Source organism: Hypanus sabinus, chromosome 9, assembly GCF_030144855.1.
Source record: "Hypanus sabinus isolate sHypSab1 chromosome 9, sHypSab1.hap1, whole genome shotgun sequence".
In the NCBI taxonomy this organism is placed as follows: Eukaryota; Metazoa; Chordata; class Chondrichthyes; order Myliobatiformes; family Dasyatidae; genus Hypanus; species Hypanus sabinus.
This window is the reverse complement of record NC_082714.1, coordinates 45420095-45434639: the sequence shown is the minus strand read 5'-3', so window position 1 is coordinate 45434639 and position 14545 is coordinate 45420095. Positions and strand designations below refer to the sequence as shown.

Genomic DNA, 14545 nt, shown 5'->3' with positions numbered 1-14545 from the left:
CCTACAAGCACTTCAGTGTCAGCACTGGCTCTGCTGGTGGTGGTATCACCAATGACTCAGAAGATTCTAGGTTAAAGACCCTCAGTGCCTTCAGCATAAAACGAGATCCTGTCTGCTGAAGAAAGGATCTGAAAGATTCTATGGATCTTTTACTCTATGCACTGATTGTTTTTCTCACTATTTCAGGATTGAGCAGGAGAGTTATCCCCAATACCTTGAATAACAGTTATCCCATAAAGAACATAACATAATTAATAAATAACAGATTATTACACACGAGAGATTGCTGTCTGCCAATATTGAGGAACAGATATGTAATCAGATTAAGGAAATGTGTAAAAATAATAGGTTGTTGTCATGGGGGATTTCAGCTTCCCAAATATAAACCGGGACTTTCTTAGTGGAAGGGGTTTAGATGGGGCAGAGTTTGTTAAGTGTATCCAGGAGGGTTTCTTAAATCAATATGTGGATGGTCCAACAAGAGGAGGGGCAGTACAAGACTTGGTGTTGGGTAATGAGCCTGAGTGGGTGAGCAGTTAGGGGACAGTGACCACAGCTCCTCAACTTTCAGGATAGCCAGTTACGGTCCTTGCAGGAGAGTTTTAAATTGGAGTAGAGCAAATTACGAGGGCATTAAGCAGAAACTAAGAAGAGCTAATTAGGAACACCTTTTTTTCTGGCAAGTCCACATCAGACATGTGGAGGGTGTTAAAAGATCAATTGCGCAGAGTACAGGGAAGTTAAGTTCCTGTCTGAAGAAAGAACAGGGATGGAAAGATAAGAGAACCTTGGATATGCAGAGAGATGATGAATTTTTAAAAAGGAAAAAAAAAAGTGTGTAAAGCTTTGGAAGTTAGGATCAAACAAAGCACATGAGGAGATGGGAATCCGGAAAGCCAGGAGGGACCATGGAAGTCCTTGGCAAGTAGGATCAAGGCATTCTACACTTACATCAAAAGCAGGAGGGTAACTAGGGACAGGGTAAGACAACTCAACAATAAAGAGAGGAGCATTTGCTTGGATTTGAAGAATATGAGTGAGGTACTTAATGAGTACTCTGCTTCAGTAGTTACCAAGGAAAAGGATATGGAGGACTAGGAGTTCAGTCCTGAGTGTATAAATTTGTTAGGGCATTTAGAGGTCAAGGAGGAGGAATTGTTGGGCCTCCTAATGAGTAAAAGGTGATTAAGTCCCCAGGGCTTGATGGGATTTACCACAAGTTATTGAAGGAAGTTTTGACCAGTATCTTCGTGAACACTCTAGGCACCAGAGGACTGGTGAGTGGCTAATATTGTACCTCTATTTACAAGGAAAAATCCTGGGAACTATAGACCAGTGAGTCTCATGTCAGTTGGAGGGAAATTGCTGGAGAATATTCTTCGGGATAGGATATATGAGTATTGGAAACCCTTGGCCTATCTAGGGAGAGCCAGCATAGCTTTGTGTGGGGCAGGTCGGGTCTTAGCAACTTGATTGAGTTTTTTAACAAGAGAGATTGATGAAGGTAGGGTATTGGATGTTGTCTACATGGATTTTAGTAAGGCTAATCCAAAAGATAAAGAAGTATGGGGTCCACAGCGAATTGGCTGTTTGGATTCAGAACTGGCTTGCACTTAGAAGACAAAGGGTAGTGGTTGAAGGGAATTATTCGAGCTGGAGGTCTGTTCCTCAGGGATCTGTGCTGCGACCTCTGCTGTTTGTGATGTATATAAATAACCTGGATGAAAATGTGGATGGGTGAGTGTAACCAGACAGCTGTGCCTAGCACGTGACAACACTGCCCTCACCTCTCACCTGGTTGGAGGTCACACCACCTGTAAGTCAACATTTCACCCCTCCCAACTAATCAATGCACGCTTAACCATTGGCCACCTTAATTGGATTAACCTGTCTAGCACCAAGCCGTTGGCCCCCTGACCTATAAAAGGTGCTACATGTGCTTGGCTCACTCTTTTTTGCCATCCTCGAGGGACCACCCTGCTTCACTCCAGGCTGAAGACTGCAGAACAGTGCTGGAGACACGTGGTAAGGTGTGCATTGAACAGGGTTGTGGGAGCGTTCATTGTTGTCCCTTTAGCAAAGAGCCGTGCTTGCCCATAGCCAAGGGGGGCAATTATTGTAGTTACTTTTCCCTTGCTTGTATGTGTACCTGTACTCCGTCCCCACACCATTTTCCTATGTATTGTACTGCAGACCCGACTTTTCCCACACTCCTCTTTTCTAAGAACGTTTGTATGAATACTGTAGCCACTTGTGTTGTTCCCAAGCTTTTTCTCCCCTTGTAAATAAACTCCTTATTATTAAAACTGTGTGTCCAGAACTCTTGCCTTTGAGACCCAAAGAATCTTTCTACTTTCCATCACAACGGTGGGTTAGTAAGTTTGAAGATTAAAGCAAGATTGGTGGAGTTGTGGATAGTGTAGAAGGCTGGCAAAGAATATAGCAAGATATAGATCAGTTTCAGATATGGACAGAGAAATGGCAGATGGAGTAGACAACATCCAATACCCTACCTTCGCAAATGTGAGGTGTTGCACCTTGGTAGGGCAAATGCAAGGAGGAAGTACACTGCTAGGGACAAGATCCTTAACAGTGTTGCTGAGCAGAGAGATCTTGAGATCCAAGTTCATAGGTCCTTGAAAGTGGCTACACAGGTCGATCTGGCGGTTGAGAAGTGTTATGGAATGCTTGCTGTTATTAGTCGAGGCACTGAGTTCAAAAGTCAAGCCATTAGGCCAAGATTTTTACTCCTCATGTATATGAAGGTTGTAAGAAATAAAGTCAATTCAATTCAATCTGGAGCATTGCATACAGCATTGGTCACCCCAGTATATGAAGGAAGTTGGGGCTTCGGAGAGGTTTACCAGGATGCTGCCTAGTTTAGAGGGCATGTGCCATCACCAGAGGCTGGATAAACGTAGGTTGTTGTCTGGAGTGCCGGAAGCTGATAAATCTGATAGAGGTTGATAAGATTATGTGAGGCATAGGTAGAGTAGACAGGGAGTACCTGTATCTGTTTCCCAGGGTTGAAATGTCTAATGCCAGAGGCCATGCATCAAAGGTGAGAGAGGGTAGGTCCAAAGGGGATGTGAGGGGTAAGTGTTTTACTCTGAGAGTGGTGGATTCCTGGAATATGCACCATGGTATGGTGGTAAAGGCAAATACATTAGACGTTTTAAAAGACATTTACATTGGCACATGGTAGGAAGATGGATGGATACGGACATTGTGTAGGTAGGTGGGGTTATTGTGTGGGGGCTTTTGATTTGATTTTTAGCTAGTTCAGCAGACCATTGTGGGTTGAAGGGCCGGTTCCTGTGCTGTACTGTTCTGTGTTCTGTGTTCTAATATGATGTTTTATTCTGATGTACCATAGTTGAAACATACTTATTTTGATATATTTGGCTCTTATTTTGAGTAGACATTCTGCCCATGGGGAAATAGACTCCACACATCTGAATAGAGTTGTCAATAGTCATGTATCCCATGGTACATATAGTATTTGGAAGGAAAATAATTTGTCATGTTCGGCATTAATATAGGACATTGGTTGGTTGGCATCCATCTGTCTCAAGGGACAAATAGAGATGATGACCATCATCACAAGCCAGGGCAGAAGGTATGGAGATCCTGAGATGCCCAGTCATCAAGATCCCCCTCTCAGCTTCACCAGAGTAGCCCAAAGGAAAGCTGTGAAACAATACGTTTGACACCAGCTTGGCTGCAGAAGCTGCTGGAAGGATGTTCAATGACGTCCAGCTGCCTTAGGCATTTGCTGTCTAGGTTTACTCCTGTAGCCGTCGTCTCTCCCGATGCTGCCCACAAGGCAGTGGGTCTATTTACCCCTAGCTGGAGATGTGGTTCATGAGCACCAGGGCACATCCAGACACCTGTGGGCCTGCGTGCTGTGTGTGCAGGGGCCAGACCTCCTCCCTGTCCTCTGTAGTTCACCCTGAGTCCAAAATGAGTTCAGTTTCCTTGTGTTGCCAGTGAGGAGACACTACATGAGGCTTGCTGTTGGGGATGCTGTGTACTGGCAGGGAGACACTTACACGTTCAGCTCTCCTTTTCGCAAGATGGCTTGCCAGTGGTGGAAGCTGAAAATGAGAGTGACAGGCACCACCCACTACACTACCACACTAGACGTGTCACAATGACCATTTTGACATTTTAATAAAGGATATTCATTTCCCCATCAAACCAGAAGAGATCATGGGGGTGGTCTGAATTCCCCCAGCACATTCACTATTCTTTTAAAAGGAGTGAATAGTGATATCATGTCCTCAGTAACCTTGGTGACCTGAACGGACACTGTGGAGGCTACAGCTGAACACTCGGGGCTGGGCTCACCTCCTGCTCAGTTCTCAGCATTGTAAGACATGGCATCCACCCAGCGCCAGACCCAGACATCATGGACCATCCTTACCTGCTCCTCAGAGATCGACCAGGGTTGAGGCAGTAGCAACCTGCATTGCAGCAAAGAACAGCCAAGGAACGGTGGACTAGATTGGGTCAGAATACTAGGGATCAGCCTGAGCACTTAGGATTGTCTCCAATGTTACTATAACGGCGTACTGCCTCCTCACCCCTTTACTTCCCTGTACCTCTTCAATATTCTGTCTCACGCTTGCCCATCATCATCCCTTGATACTCTTTTTACTGTTACCCTACACTGAGAGATAATTTATAATGGCCTGTCAGTTTACCAGCATGAGCTTGGGAGAAAACCAGAGCACCTGGTGAAAACCCATATAGTCATGGAGACAGCATCTAAACTCCATGTGGGTCTGGATCAAATCTGGGTTCCTGAAGCTGTGAGGCAGACTTTTATGAGAAATAAAAATTGATGCTGGCTAGCCTTTGTGAAATTCGAGGCTTCTGTGAATCAATAAATGTATTTCACAAACTTCTTAATTTGTAGTTTCCACATCCACCATTGATAGTGGGGGCTGTGTTTATCCTTGGACATAGGGTACCATCAGGTCTATTCCACATCAAGGACAGTCTCCCTGGGAGATTGTTGTACTGCTCTCTCCTTCCTTCTCTTTTGTCCAGTTTACTCCTCCCTGCCTACATTTTCTACACCTGTGTCTCATGATTTACCCTTAAGTTTGTGGCAGTAAGGAGAAATCCCTTTCCATTTGGTCATTGTAAAAAATATCAAGGAACCTGCCATCTATGAAGCACACAGATTGTGTTGCAATGCCCTTAATAGTAATAATTACTTATAATGAGGATTTCTGAATTTTCAGATTTTGCATTTTTTAATATTTACACTATATGCTGCATGCATTATTATCCATCAGAAGTGCCTGAAATCAATTCTAGAAACACAGAAAACCTACAGAACAATACAGGCCCTTTGGGCCACAGTGCTGTGCCAAACATGTACTTACTTTAGAAATTACCCAGGGATACCCTTAGCCCTCTTTTTTTCTAAGTTCTATATACCTATCCAAGAATATCTTAAAAGACCCTATTGTATCCGCAATTTTTTACGCCATTCTCTGGACTTTCAGCAATGTGACAACTTTCTCCATCCTAACTTTTAATCCAGAAAGAAATTTTCAAAAGGAGGTTGAAAGCAGGGTATAATAACCAAACATTTTATGCGTGTTCTTAAAAATGTCAGCACTGTTTACCCTATTCCCTCCCATTCCTCAGGGATCAGCTGTTCCAAAAATGGTCTAAGGTGACCTAATCTTTTTCTCCTGGCAATAAAAGTGAAAATACATAATTTCTTTCAAAAATAATATTTTACTTGTTACCAGAAAAAAATTAGTATTGAGACAGTTACTGCTGGCAAAACTAATTCATTTGAGTTAATCTTGACACTTAATTGAAATTCAGCTGGAATTTCAACCGTCTTCTGCCGATATAGTATGATTTTCTCGGGTCCAGCTTAAAAATAACTTTAAATCAATGTTTAAAGTAATCACTACATTGAAGAATTTCCTCATGACCCAGCAAATTAAAGCACTTCATTTCTGATTCATAGAGAACATATGAATATATGAAATAGGAACAGTAGAAGGCTATTTTGCTCCATAATGCTATATGACAATAAAATGAAACTCTGTCAGCTCAACTTTACTGCCGCTTAATTAACTTTGTACCAAAAATCTATGGTATTAGTTTTGAATACACTCAGACAATGAGAATCCATAAGATCTCATGGAGGATTCAGCACAGCCCTCAGTGAAGAAACATCTCATTTCAGTTTTAAGTGACGGTTCCAATTTCTAGTTTCTGCACTTAAGGTAAACAGCCTTTAAAAATCACTAATTGGCTGTGAATAAGAAAGTGTTGTATTCCCATGCACTTGCTAGCTTTGTTCTTTGAAAAGCAAAATGTACTGGGTTGGGACATTTCTCAAAGAAGCATTGGCAAACTTGCTGTACATCTAATATATGCAGAAATGGTGCACCACAGTTGTGGGAGTCATTTTTGTAATGTGGTGAATGGAAGGCCAATCAAACAATGTATAATGACAACTGTGTTGGAGAATTATTGGAGTTGCAGAGAGTATCACATCATACTCCTGACTTGTACCTTGTAGATGGTAGAATGTTTCTCGGAAGCCTAGATATGCTGCTAAACACAACTCCTCCAACCTCTTCCTAAAGCCACAGCATTTACAGTTGGTCAAATTGAGTCTGTGGTCAATGATGGCCCTTAGAACATTGGTGAATTTGTTGTATTGAATGACATGATTTCTAAAGGTCGTCACTACTTCTGTCACTATTGCAGGGCTTCTATGTGATCAACTGGAGCAGCTTCAGGTTCTCAATAGAATCGCAAATCCTTCTCTAATTTGAAAGTCATGTTAGAGGAAGCAATGGGAATATTGGGCACCTTCAAGGAAACTTTGGGTAGATCCTTCAATCTTTTCCTCTGTCCACCTGATAATATTTTTCCATTTCCGAATAGGAAATGAAGAGCCTGTTATATGACTGACTTCAGGCAAGTGAATGGCTTGGCCTGCTCAACAGAGAGTGATACTGGCTCTGGGAGAGGAAGTTAATGTTGATTCATTTGTCCTTCCAATGAATTTAGAAGATTTTGCAAGAACAGTATTAGTATTTTTTTTAGTGATTTTAGATGGTCCATGGTTCAGAAATGTGTAGAAAAGCCAGGATCACTGCTACCGGATAGACAAGGAGTTTTGTATCAGGTTGAAGTTTTGATCTTCAGTCCTCCCCATATCTGTCAAAGTCTGTGCTGGGACATTGAAGGCAAAGATGTCTGCAAGTAAATATGAAATACCCTACATTTTATTAATTGCTTTGCCTGAGAGTTCTTCTGCTCAGTGCTTGGTATGAGGACGTTGATTGAGATCTGTATTTGTCAATACTGTTGCATTGGGGTTCACACAAACGAGTGTGGAATTTAAGGTACTAGTCAAACTTCACCCAGAGGGAATGAAAGTGTTGAGGAACAAAACATCACTTCTCATTTGCTTCCATTGGCAGATACTAGCATTTGTGGAAAGAAATAATTTAAAGTGTCTCTAATAATGTATTTTGCACCTCCCCCCACCCCCATGTTAACTGAGCACCCAGAAAATTACTCAGTTACTCACTCAGTTATTCCTTCTTTTCTTTTAAGGTGCTGCTTTGCTCATGACTGCTGTTATGAGAGAGCTGAGCAGGCTGGTTGTCAGCCCAAGTTTGATCAATATGATTGGTATTGCCAAAATGGTACACCTGGATGTGGTGAGTATTTCAAGAAGAGGTAGTTCTTAACATCTCCAGAAAACATCATCAGGAGGCAAGGACGGGGGAGGCTTGAAGTGTGCAGTGCACCTGGAAGTTAAGAACTAAGCAAAGCCGGTCCATTCACGTGTGGAAATTTTTGCTTTCTAGTGAACCCATTATTCAATAGTTTTGGGAGCAATATTTTTTTTTAGGAGCCTCCATTGACCTCTACCAAAACAGCTGATGGATAGTCAGGAGAAGCCCAAGGCAGAGAAGGTAACATGTATCTGCTGACAACAGCTGTGGGCACATTACACACCTAGCCCATCTAGTTCAAGAAATGTCATATTCATCTGAGCAACTTCTGAACGTTGATTCACAAGCTTGTTCAGGTAAGAAGTGACCAGTATTCCCCACTGGTCACATTGGAGGAAAGTGGAAGAAATCATAGCAATAGGAATAAAAATATACTGATTGGAAAACATAATTATCAACAAACATGTTGCATACAGTGTATTCATTTAGTATAATAAATAAAACAGAGTTAAAATGTGTTCCAGATTTCACTATTAATAAGCAAAATATGCTAATGAATATTTCATTCTGAAAACAGAAACATTTTAACATCCTGAATGTTGCTGCATGAACTTACCTTACTGCCTGTTACGCTGCTGGCGTTTAAAGCAGCAATGAAGGTCCTCCATCTCTGGTGGTGTTCAGGGTTTCCTTCATCCTGTCAGTAGCTTCCTCTTGGTTTTCACTACTGTCAGTCACACAAGTCCTGGGTGGAGACTCAGGAATACTGTCGTACTCAGATGTAGAAGGACTCCTCATTGCTGATTCTGGGGCAGTTTTGTTTTACCAGTCAGGTTTGTTAGCCTTGAGCTGAAACCCTGAACCCGGAGATCCAGTGGATCACTTTTAGTCTGACCTCTGCCCTTTGACCTTTTTGGCATGGGTGACCCTACCGAGATCAAAAGCATAAAGCCCTGACTCCAGTGAAAATAGCTCTGAACATATTTCCTGCCTCTCTTGTCCAAATCTTGTCCAATCCCTTAATGATCTTGTATGTTTCAATCAGATCCCCTCTCAATCTCCTTAATTCCAGCGTGTATAAGCCCAGTCTCTCTAACCTCTCTGTGTAAGACAGTCCAGACATCCCAGGAATTAACCTTGTGAATATACGCTGCACTTCCTCAACAGCCAGGATGTCCTTCCTTAACCCTGGAGACCAAAACTGTACACAATACTCCAGGTGTGGTCTCACCAGGGCTCTGTACAAATGCAAGAGGATTTCCTTGCTCTTGTACTCAATTCCCTTGTAATAAAGGCCAACATTCCATTAGCCTTCTTCACTGCCTGCTGCACCTGCTCATTCACCTTCAGTGACTGATGAACATGGACTCCGAGGTCTCTTTGTATTTCTCCCTTATCTAACTCTACACCGTTCAGATAATAATCTGCCTTCCAGTTCTTACTCCCAAAGTGGGTAACCTCACACTTATGGTGGAGAACATGATGAGTATTGAACAGGGCATTCAGTACCCAAGAGAAACATATCAGAAACATATTCATACTAGGGTGGTGTCCTCTAATGAACATAACACTTGGAAGTAATTGCTGAGAATTCCCAAATGTTTGAACAATGCAGTATTTTCAAAAATGATATTTTTGAATACTTCCTACTAGCTGAATTTGCAGGCAATTTAACCATAAAAGAATTATTTTTAAATCTTAGTTTGTAAGCTTCTTAAGAACATACATGCTTCATTAATTTATTTCTTCTAACCTTCTGATTGTTATTGAACATAAAGTACTAATGGTATAAAAGGAACTGGTTTGTGTACGCTGGAGCACAAAACAGTTAAATTAATATTAAAAGATATGTTCACTGACCCAAAATACTCCAGAATTATTTTTGGTTTTGTATTTAATATTTATTTCTACAAGCCAATTTACAGAGGTCCATTACATTCACATCTATTAGTAAAATATTCTAAACTTGCTTTTATTTCTTGTACAAGATTTGAAAGAACAAAGAAATATGGATTTGATCATAAATTCTTTGACCTGTAATCAAGAACACATGCTGATCTCTAAATATGTAAGAAAATAAGTTATGTCTTGTACACCCATGTTTGTTCTGCAGATTAACTGATACGGATAAAGTTTAAAGTGGGTGTCATAAAATAAAAATGTCCTGTAGAATTAAGTCGTTATTTTCCAGGCAGTGATATTGAGTGCTTGAGATCAGATTACCCAGCTGGGTCTCGCCATTATTTTGCTTTCTTACCAGAAAGCGAGATCCCACTCGGAATGTTTGAATTATTACAGCTCAGACGGAGTGCTGGGCAAGCATGAAAAGAACCAATCTTTCCACTGGAAGTTAATGCTCAATTCTTCAAAGTAAGCTTCTTTTTAATGAGATTGCTGGAAATGAAACCCTGTTGCTTCCTTTTGTCTCTCTGCAGAACAATTATGGAAGCACTGTTTAAATAACTTCTACCTTGAAAGTATCAGACTGAAACACAGCACCACTTAATCAGCCATTTACATATGAGTCTTATTGCTGGTATTTTAACTTTATTCAACATCCATTTCCCTTAACTACTGAGTGATCAGCAATATATTGATGTTACATAGATTGATATATCTCTTTCAACCAATCTAATTCCCAAATCCTTTGTTTCATGTTAGATTTTATAAGAAGATCTCTTAGTATAGATTGTTGAAGTAAATCAACTGAGCTTGCAAAATACACCAATCAGACCATTTAAAAAATGAGAACTCATAATAATTTTAATTTTATTTGATCTCATTTGTAAGATAGTGCTTGTGAAAGTAAAGAAATGGTATCAAAGGTATATTTATTGAGTTATGCACTGAGGTACATTGCATTTATCATTTCCAAAGGTACAGTCTAAAACACTAAGAGTTTCTTCTACATTAAGAACAATGGTGCCTAAAACTTGCAGAACAGCCAGTTTTTTGTGTAAACAGGAATTGAGTGAAGTACTCATGACCAGATGGGTGACCTGAAAGGAAGCCAAAAGCTGGTGAAAGACCTGGTTAACTTCCATTAAGGCACTTTAAACCTTGAATCGTGCACAAACATTTTACTGGCACATTTCCTAACAGCAGGTGACTGCAGAGTTTTCAGTCACTGTATTTTTGGCATGCTGACTAATAAGAAACAAGTTGACTCTTAGTAAACCCTATCCATGGCAGCCACAGTACAGAGCACAAAGGAAAGACGGGAGAAACGTGACACTCCCCTCTGTAATTCCTGGCACCATCTATGGATTTATTACTTCTTTGGTGCAAGAAGAAAACTCTCTAAGGAAACAGTAGTTGCAGTGTCTTGTCCTGGGATCCAAGATACTTTGCATTTGCTATGAATGCAAAGCCCAGGTGATAGGCTGCACCATTAATGGACAACCTGTGCAGTTAAACATGAAAGCACTATCACATGCCAGGTGATGGCATTAAATGTGTATCAAATATTGGGCGTAGATCAAGCACACCAAGGTGAATCGTCCCCGACAGTACCCGAGCAAACTTCCTGATTGTCATGAAATGAACTGGAAATAATCCCAAGTGTAATCTGATATGCAGAAGACAGCATGAATCACAAATTTCAGTGGGTTCACCTTATAGACATATAAATCTTAAGTATTCATGCCAGAATCTTCCACCTGCAGCCAAGGCAAATTCATAGATAAGTTCTTGAATCAAATGAAGAAGCAAAACAAGTTGCATTTTAAAGCATATTACCCTTATCCAGGACATCCCAAAATATTGACTGAGCTGTGGTTGTTGGCTTGGTTATCAAAATAACCAAGTGATTGATTACATCTACCCAACCAACAGGAGGCAATTGTGTTTAATACCTCAACAGATATTATCACATCTTCGACTTTACAGCACTGATGAACTGGTGTGAGTTGTGCACTCAGATCTTTGCATGAGAGTTTGCTGAGACTATCACTGAAGTTTAGAACATAAATTATCTAGCATTCAAGTATTGATCTTTTAACTTCTTTTTCTGACTCCAGAAAGACTGTATAACAATTGTGAGAAGATGATTTGTGACTGTGACGTACGATTGTCAAGATGTTTAAAGAAGGCGGTATATCAGTACCGATTTGCTCTGTGGCCCAATTTCCTTTGCGGGAAAAGAAGACCAAGTTGTTCCAAAACCTGGGGCATATTCTGAGAAGTTAACCTTACACGATCATGAAACTAGCTTTGATTTGATTTTGTATTCAAGGAATCAGTAATTGTAATGCTAAAAATGATTAAAATTTGCAATCTTTAAAGAAGGGCAATTCAAAATTGTAGTCAAGCTGCCACCAACAATCCAAAATTTAAATTTAATCAATAGCAAATCACAAGCTGCATTGCCATGATATGCTTCTTTTACGTAAATCTAACTGAAGGAGTACAGGGTTGTGGATTCTGGCCCATCCCTGTGAAATTGATTATGAAGTCAGAGTGTATTTGGACTTCTAAATTCTAGCATTTAACACATCCAAAGAAAGGGAGGGCATCTTTGCAGAAATGGAGTATCCTTAACATAGCAAAATATCCCAAGTCATGATTACAATTCTATGTTTCAAGATGTTGAGACTGACAAGAAAAATCTTGCGTTTAAAAGGGAAAAGAGAGAGATAAATTTAGGAAGAGACCTCCAGAGCATTGGCCCAGGCAGCTGAAGCTGGGTCCACTGATTGAGCAATGATTATCATCAGGGATTGAAGCATCATGAAGATCTCAGAGGGTTAAGGACTGTAGATAATCAGAAAGGGTCAGCATCTCTTCTAGGTTTAATGATAGTTAGACCTGGGCTTTGGGAAACATAATAGTAGAAGGGAGATAAGGTCTTTGAGTAGAGGAAATAAGCTTTGTTTTCAAACGTTGCTTGTTGCTTGTGGCTGAAAACAAGCAAGAGTGTTTCCTCCTAACATTTCCAAGCTAGCTAGTTTTCCATCCTGGGATCAGACTCAAACTATTTACAACCTATCTCTCCTCCTGGATTTGAATCTCCCCTAAAGATATACTCCTCATCATGTGATCAGTCCTACCGCTCAGTGATCAGGCCTTCCTCCATGCAGAGTGTCTCCTATAGTTAGAACATCTCCTGATGGTTACTCACCACTATCCAATCCCCCTCATCATTAGAAACTCCAAGACACCTTGATCCCTTGTCATATAGCTCAACAACACCCCAATAATCAGCCCACCATTTTTTTTTCAACCACATGGCATTCATCCACCCTCTCATTTATCTACTCAAGCGGCAAGCCATCTGTATCCTCCCAGCATGTGACCACTATTGCAATGTTCCCCATTTACAACAGAGACTGAACTGTCTACCTCCAAGTGAAAAATCATTTGAAAAAAAAATATAAGCCCTATAAATTTATTAGCAGATTTCAGCTTAGCCCATTGCCCACACCCTCTCTCCTTGTTTGGAAACTCAAAAACCATGCTGCTGGAAGAATTGGGGTCTATGGATTCTGCCAACACAACATAAATAAACATGTTTTAATATTTCTCGATGCTAAGTAGTTTAAGTCAGTAGCCTGAAGGTGTAATGCATGAACAATAGTAAAAAAAAGAGCTGCAGATTAAGTTAATAAATGGCATGACCATAAAATTCAACTAATGCCTGGACTCAAAATATGGGAGCTACAAGAGTGATTGACAACTTGAGTTTGATGGTGGGAACTGCTTGCCATGTAGTGTAAGCTGGAGTAATGGGCTATGTGATTTGCACAAGGCCATTATGCCCTTTTACGCTGAATGACTTGTATATCATAATCAAAGATACAATTAGAACAAGAACTTATTAGGAAAACAAATCTTAAATGTCATTCTATTTTGTTCAGATTGTAAAAGGAATTGCTGCCTGTCTGTTCTTTCTGTTAAGTACTACTTAGTTCTAATTATTTTCTCTGTTCCAATGTACTTTCAGATCTCAAGTTATGATGTGACTCAACAGCCATATTTTGTTTTGCAAAATAAATTTACCCATGATTTACTATTGAACATGTAATCTGAGTTAAATTGCACAGAAAGTGTACAAACAGTTATTTGTTCTGGATTATTTTTGGAGCTGTTTAAAATAAGAAAAAGCTATTGTGCTAAAATTAGAGTGACGGAACACATATGATCAATGTTTGAGAGGTAGAGTACATATGAGAATGGGACACTATATTTATAGTTGTCTTATTATGTCTCTCATTAAGTTTTCACGTTTTTGGTGATAGTGTTTATTTAGTTTTGTTACCTGGGAGCATTAATTGTTATAAAATATGTATATTTTCCATAATCATTTGGGAATTGGAGATGTCATGAATTGCTAGCATTGATTCAGTTTTCTGGTTTTCCTTTACCTCGCCACTGTGGAAACGTGCCATTTATTAAAATATTCCCATTCCCATAGCATGGAACACATGTAAACAAAGGGCAAAGATTTTGCCCCATAGACTCAGTAACACTGAGGTTTGTGTCTTTAATTGTTTTTCAAGGTATTTGTCCATGAGCATTTGTGTTTTTCCTTTAAAAGTTAATGTTTCCAGTTTTTACTTTTATCTTCGTAGGTAGCAATCCTTGTCCAATCAAATTTACCATTCTAAGTCATAAGAAAAAGTGTAAATTATCACAGAGCTGATGAATGAAACTATAAAAAAAATCCCGCAGATGCTGAAAATCTGAAATAAATACAGAGAACAATGAGAACACTCTGCAGATCAGTTAGGATCTGTGGGAAAAGTTAATATTAAGGTCAACATTTATTATTTATGCCTAATTGCCCTTGAGAAAGTGATGTGGAGCAACTGCTT

The 14545-nt window shown here is 40.0% G+C and overlaps 1 protein-coding gene across 1 annotated transcript in view; it reads left to right on the top strand.

The window, feature by feature from the left end:
- pla2g10 (phospholipase A2 group X) overlaps positions 1–13724 on the top strand; it is a 50115-nt gene extending 36391 nt beyond the window's left edge. The window contains exons 4-5 of the mRNA XM_059979597.1: positions 7609–7715; positions 11753–13724. Coding sequence (XP_059835580.1) covers positions 7609–7715; positions 11753–11913 — 268 coding nt within the window. The 3' untranslated portion in view covers positions 11914–13724. The remainder of the gene's footprint in view (positions 1–7608; positions 7716–11752) is intronic.
- Positions 13725–14545: the final 821 nt, after the last annotated feature.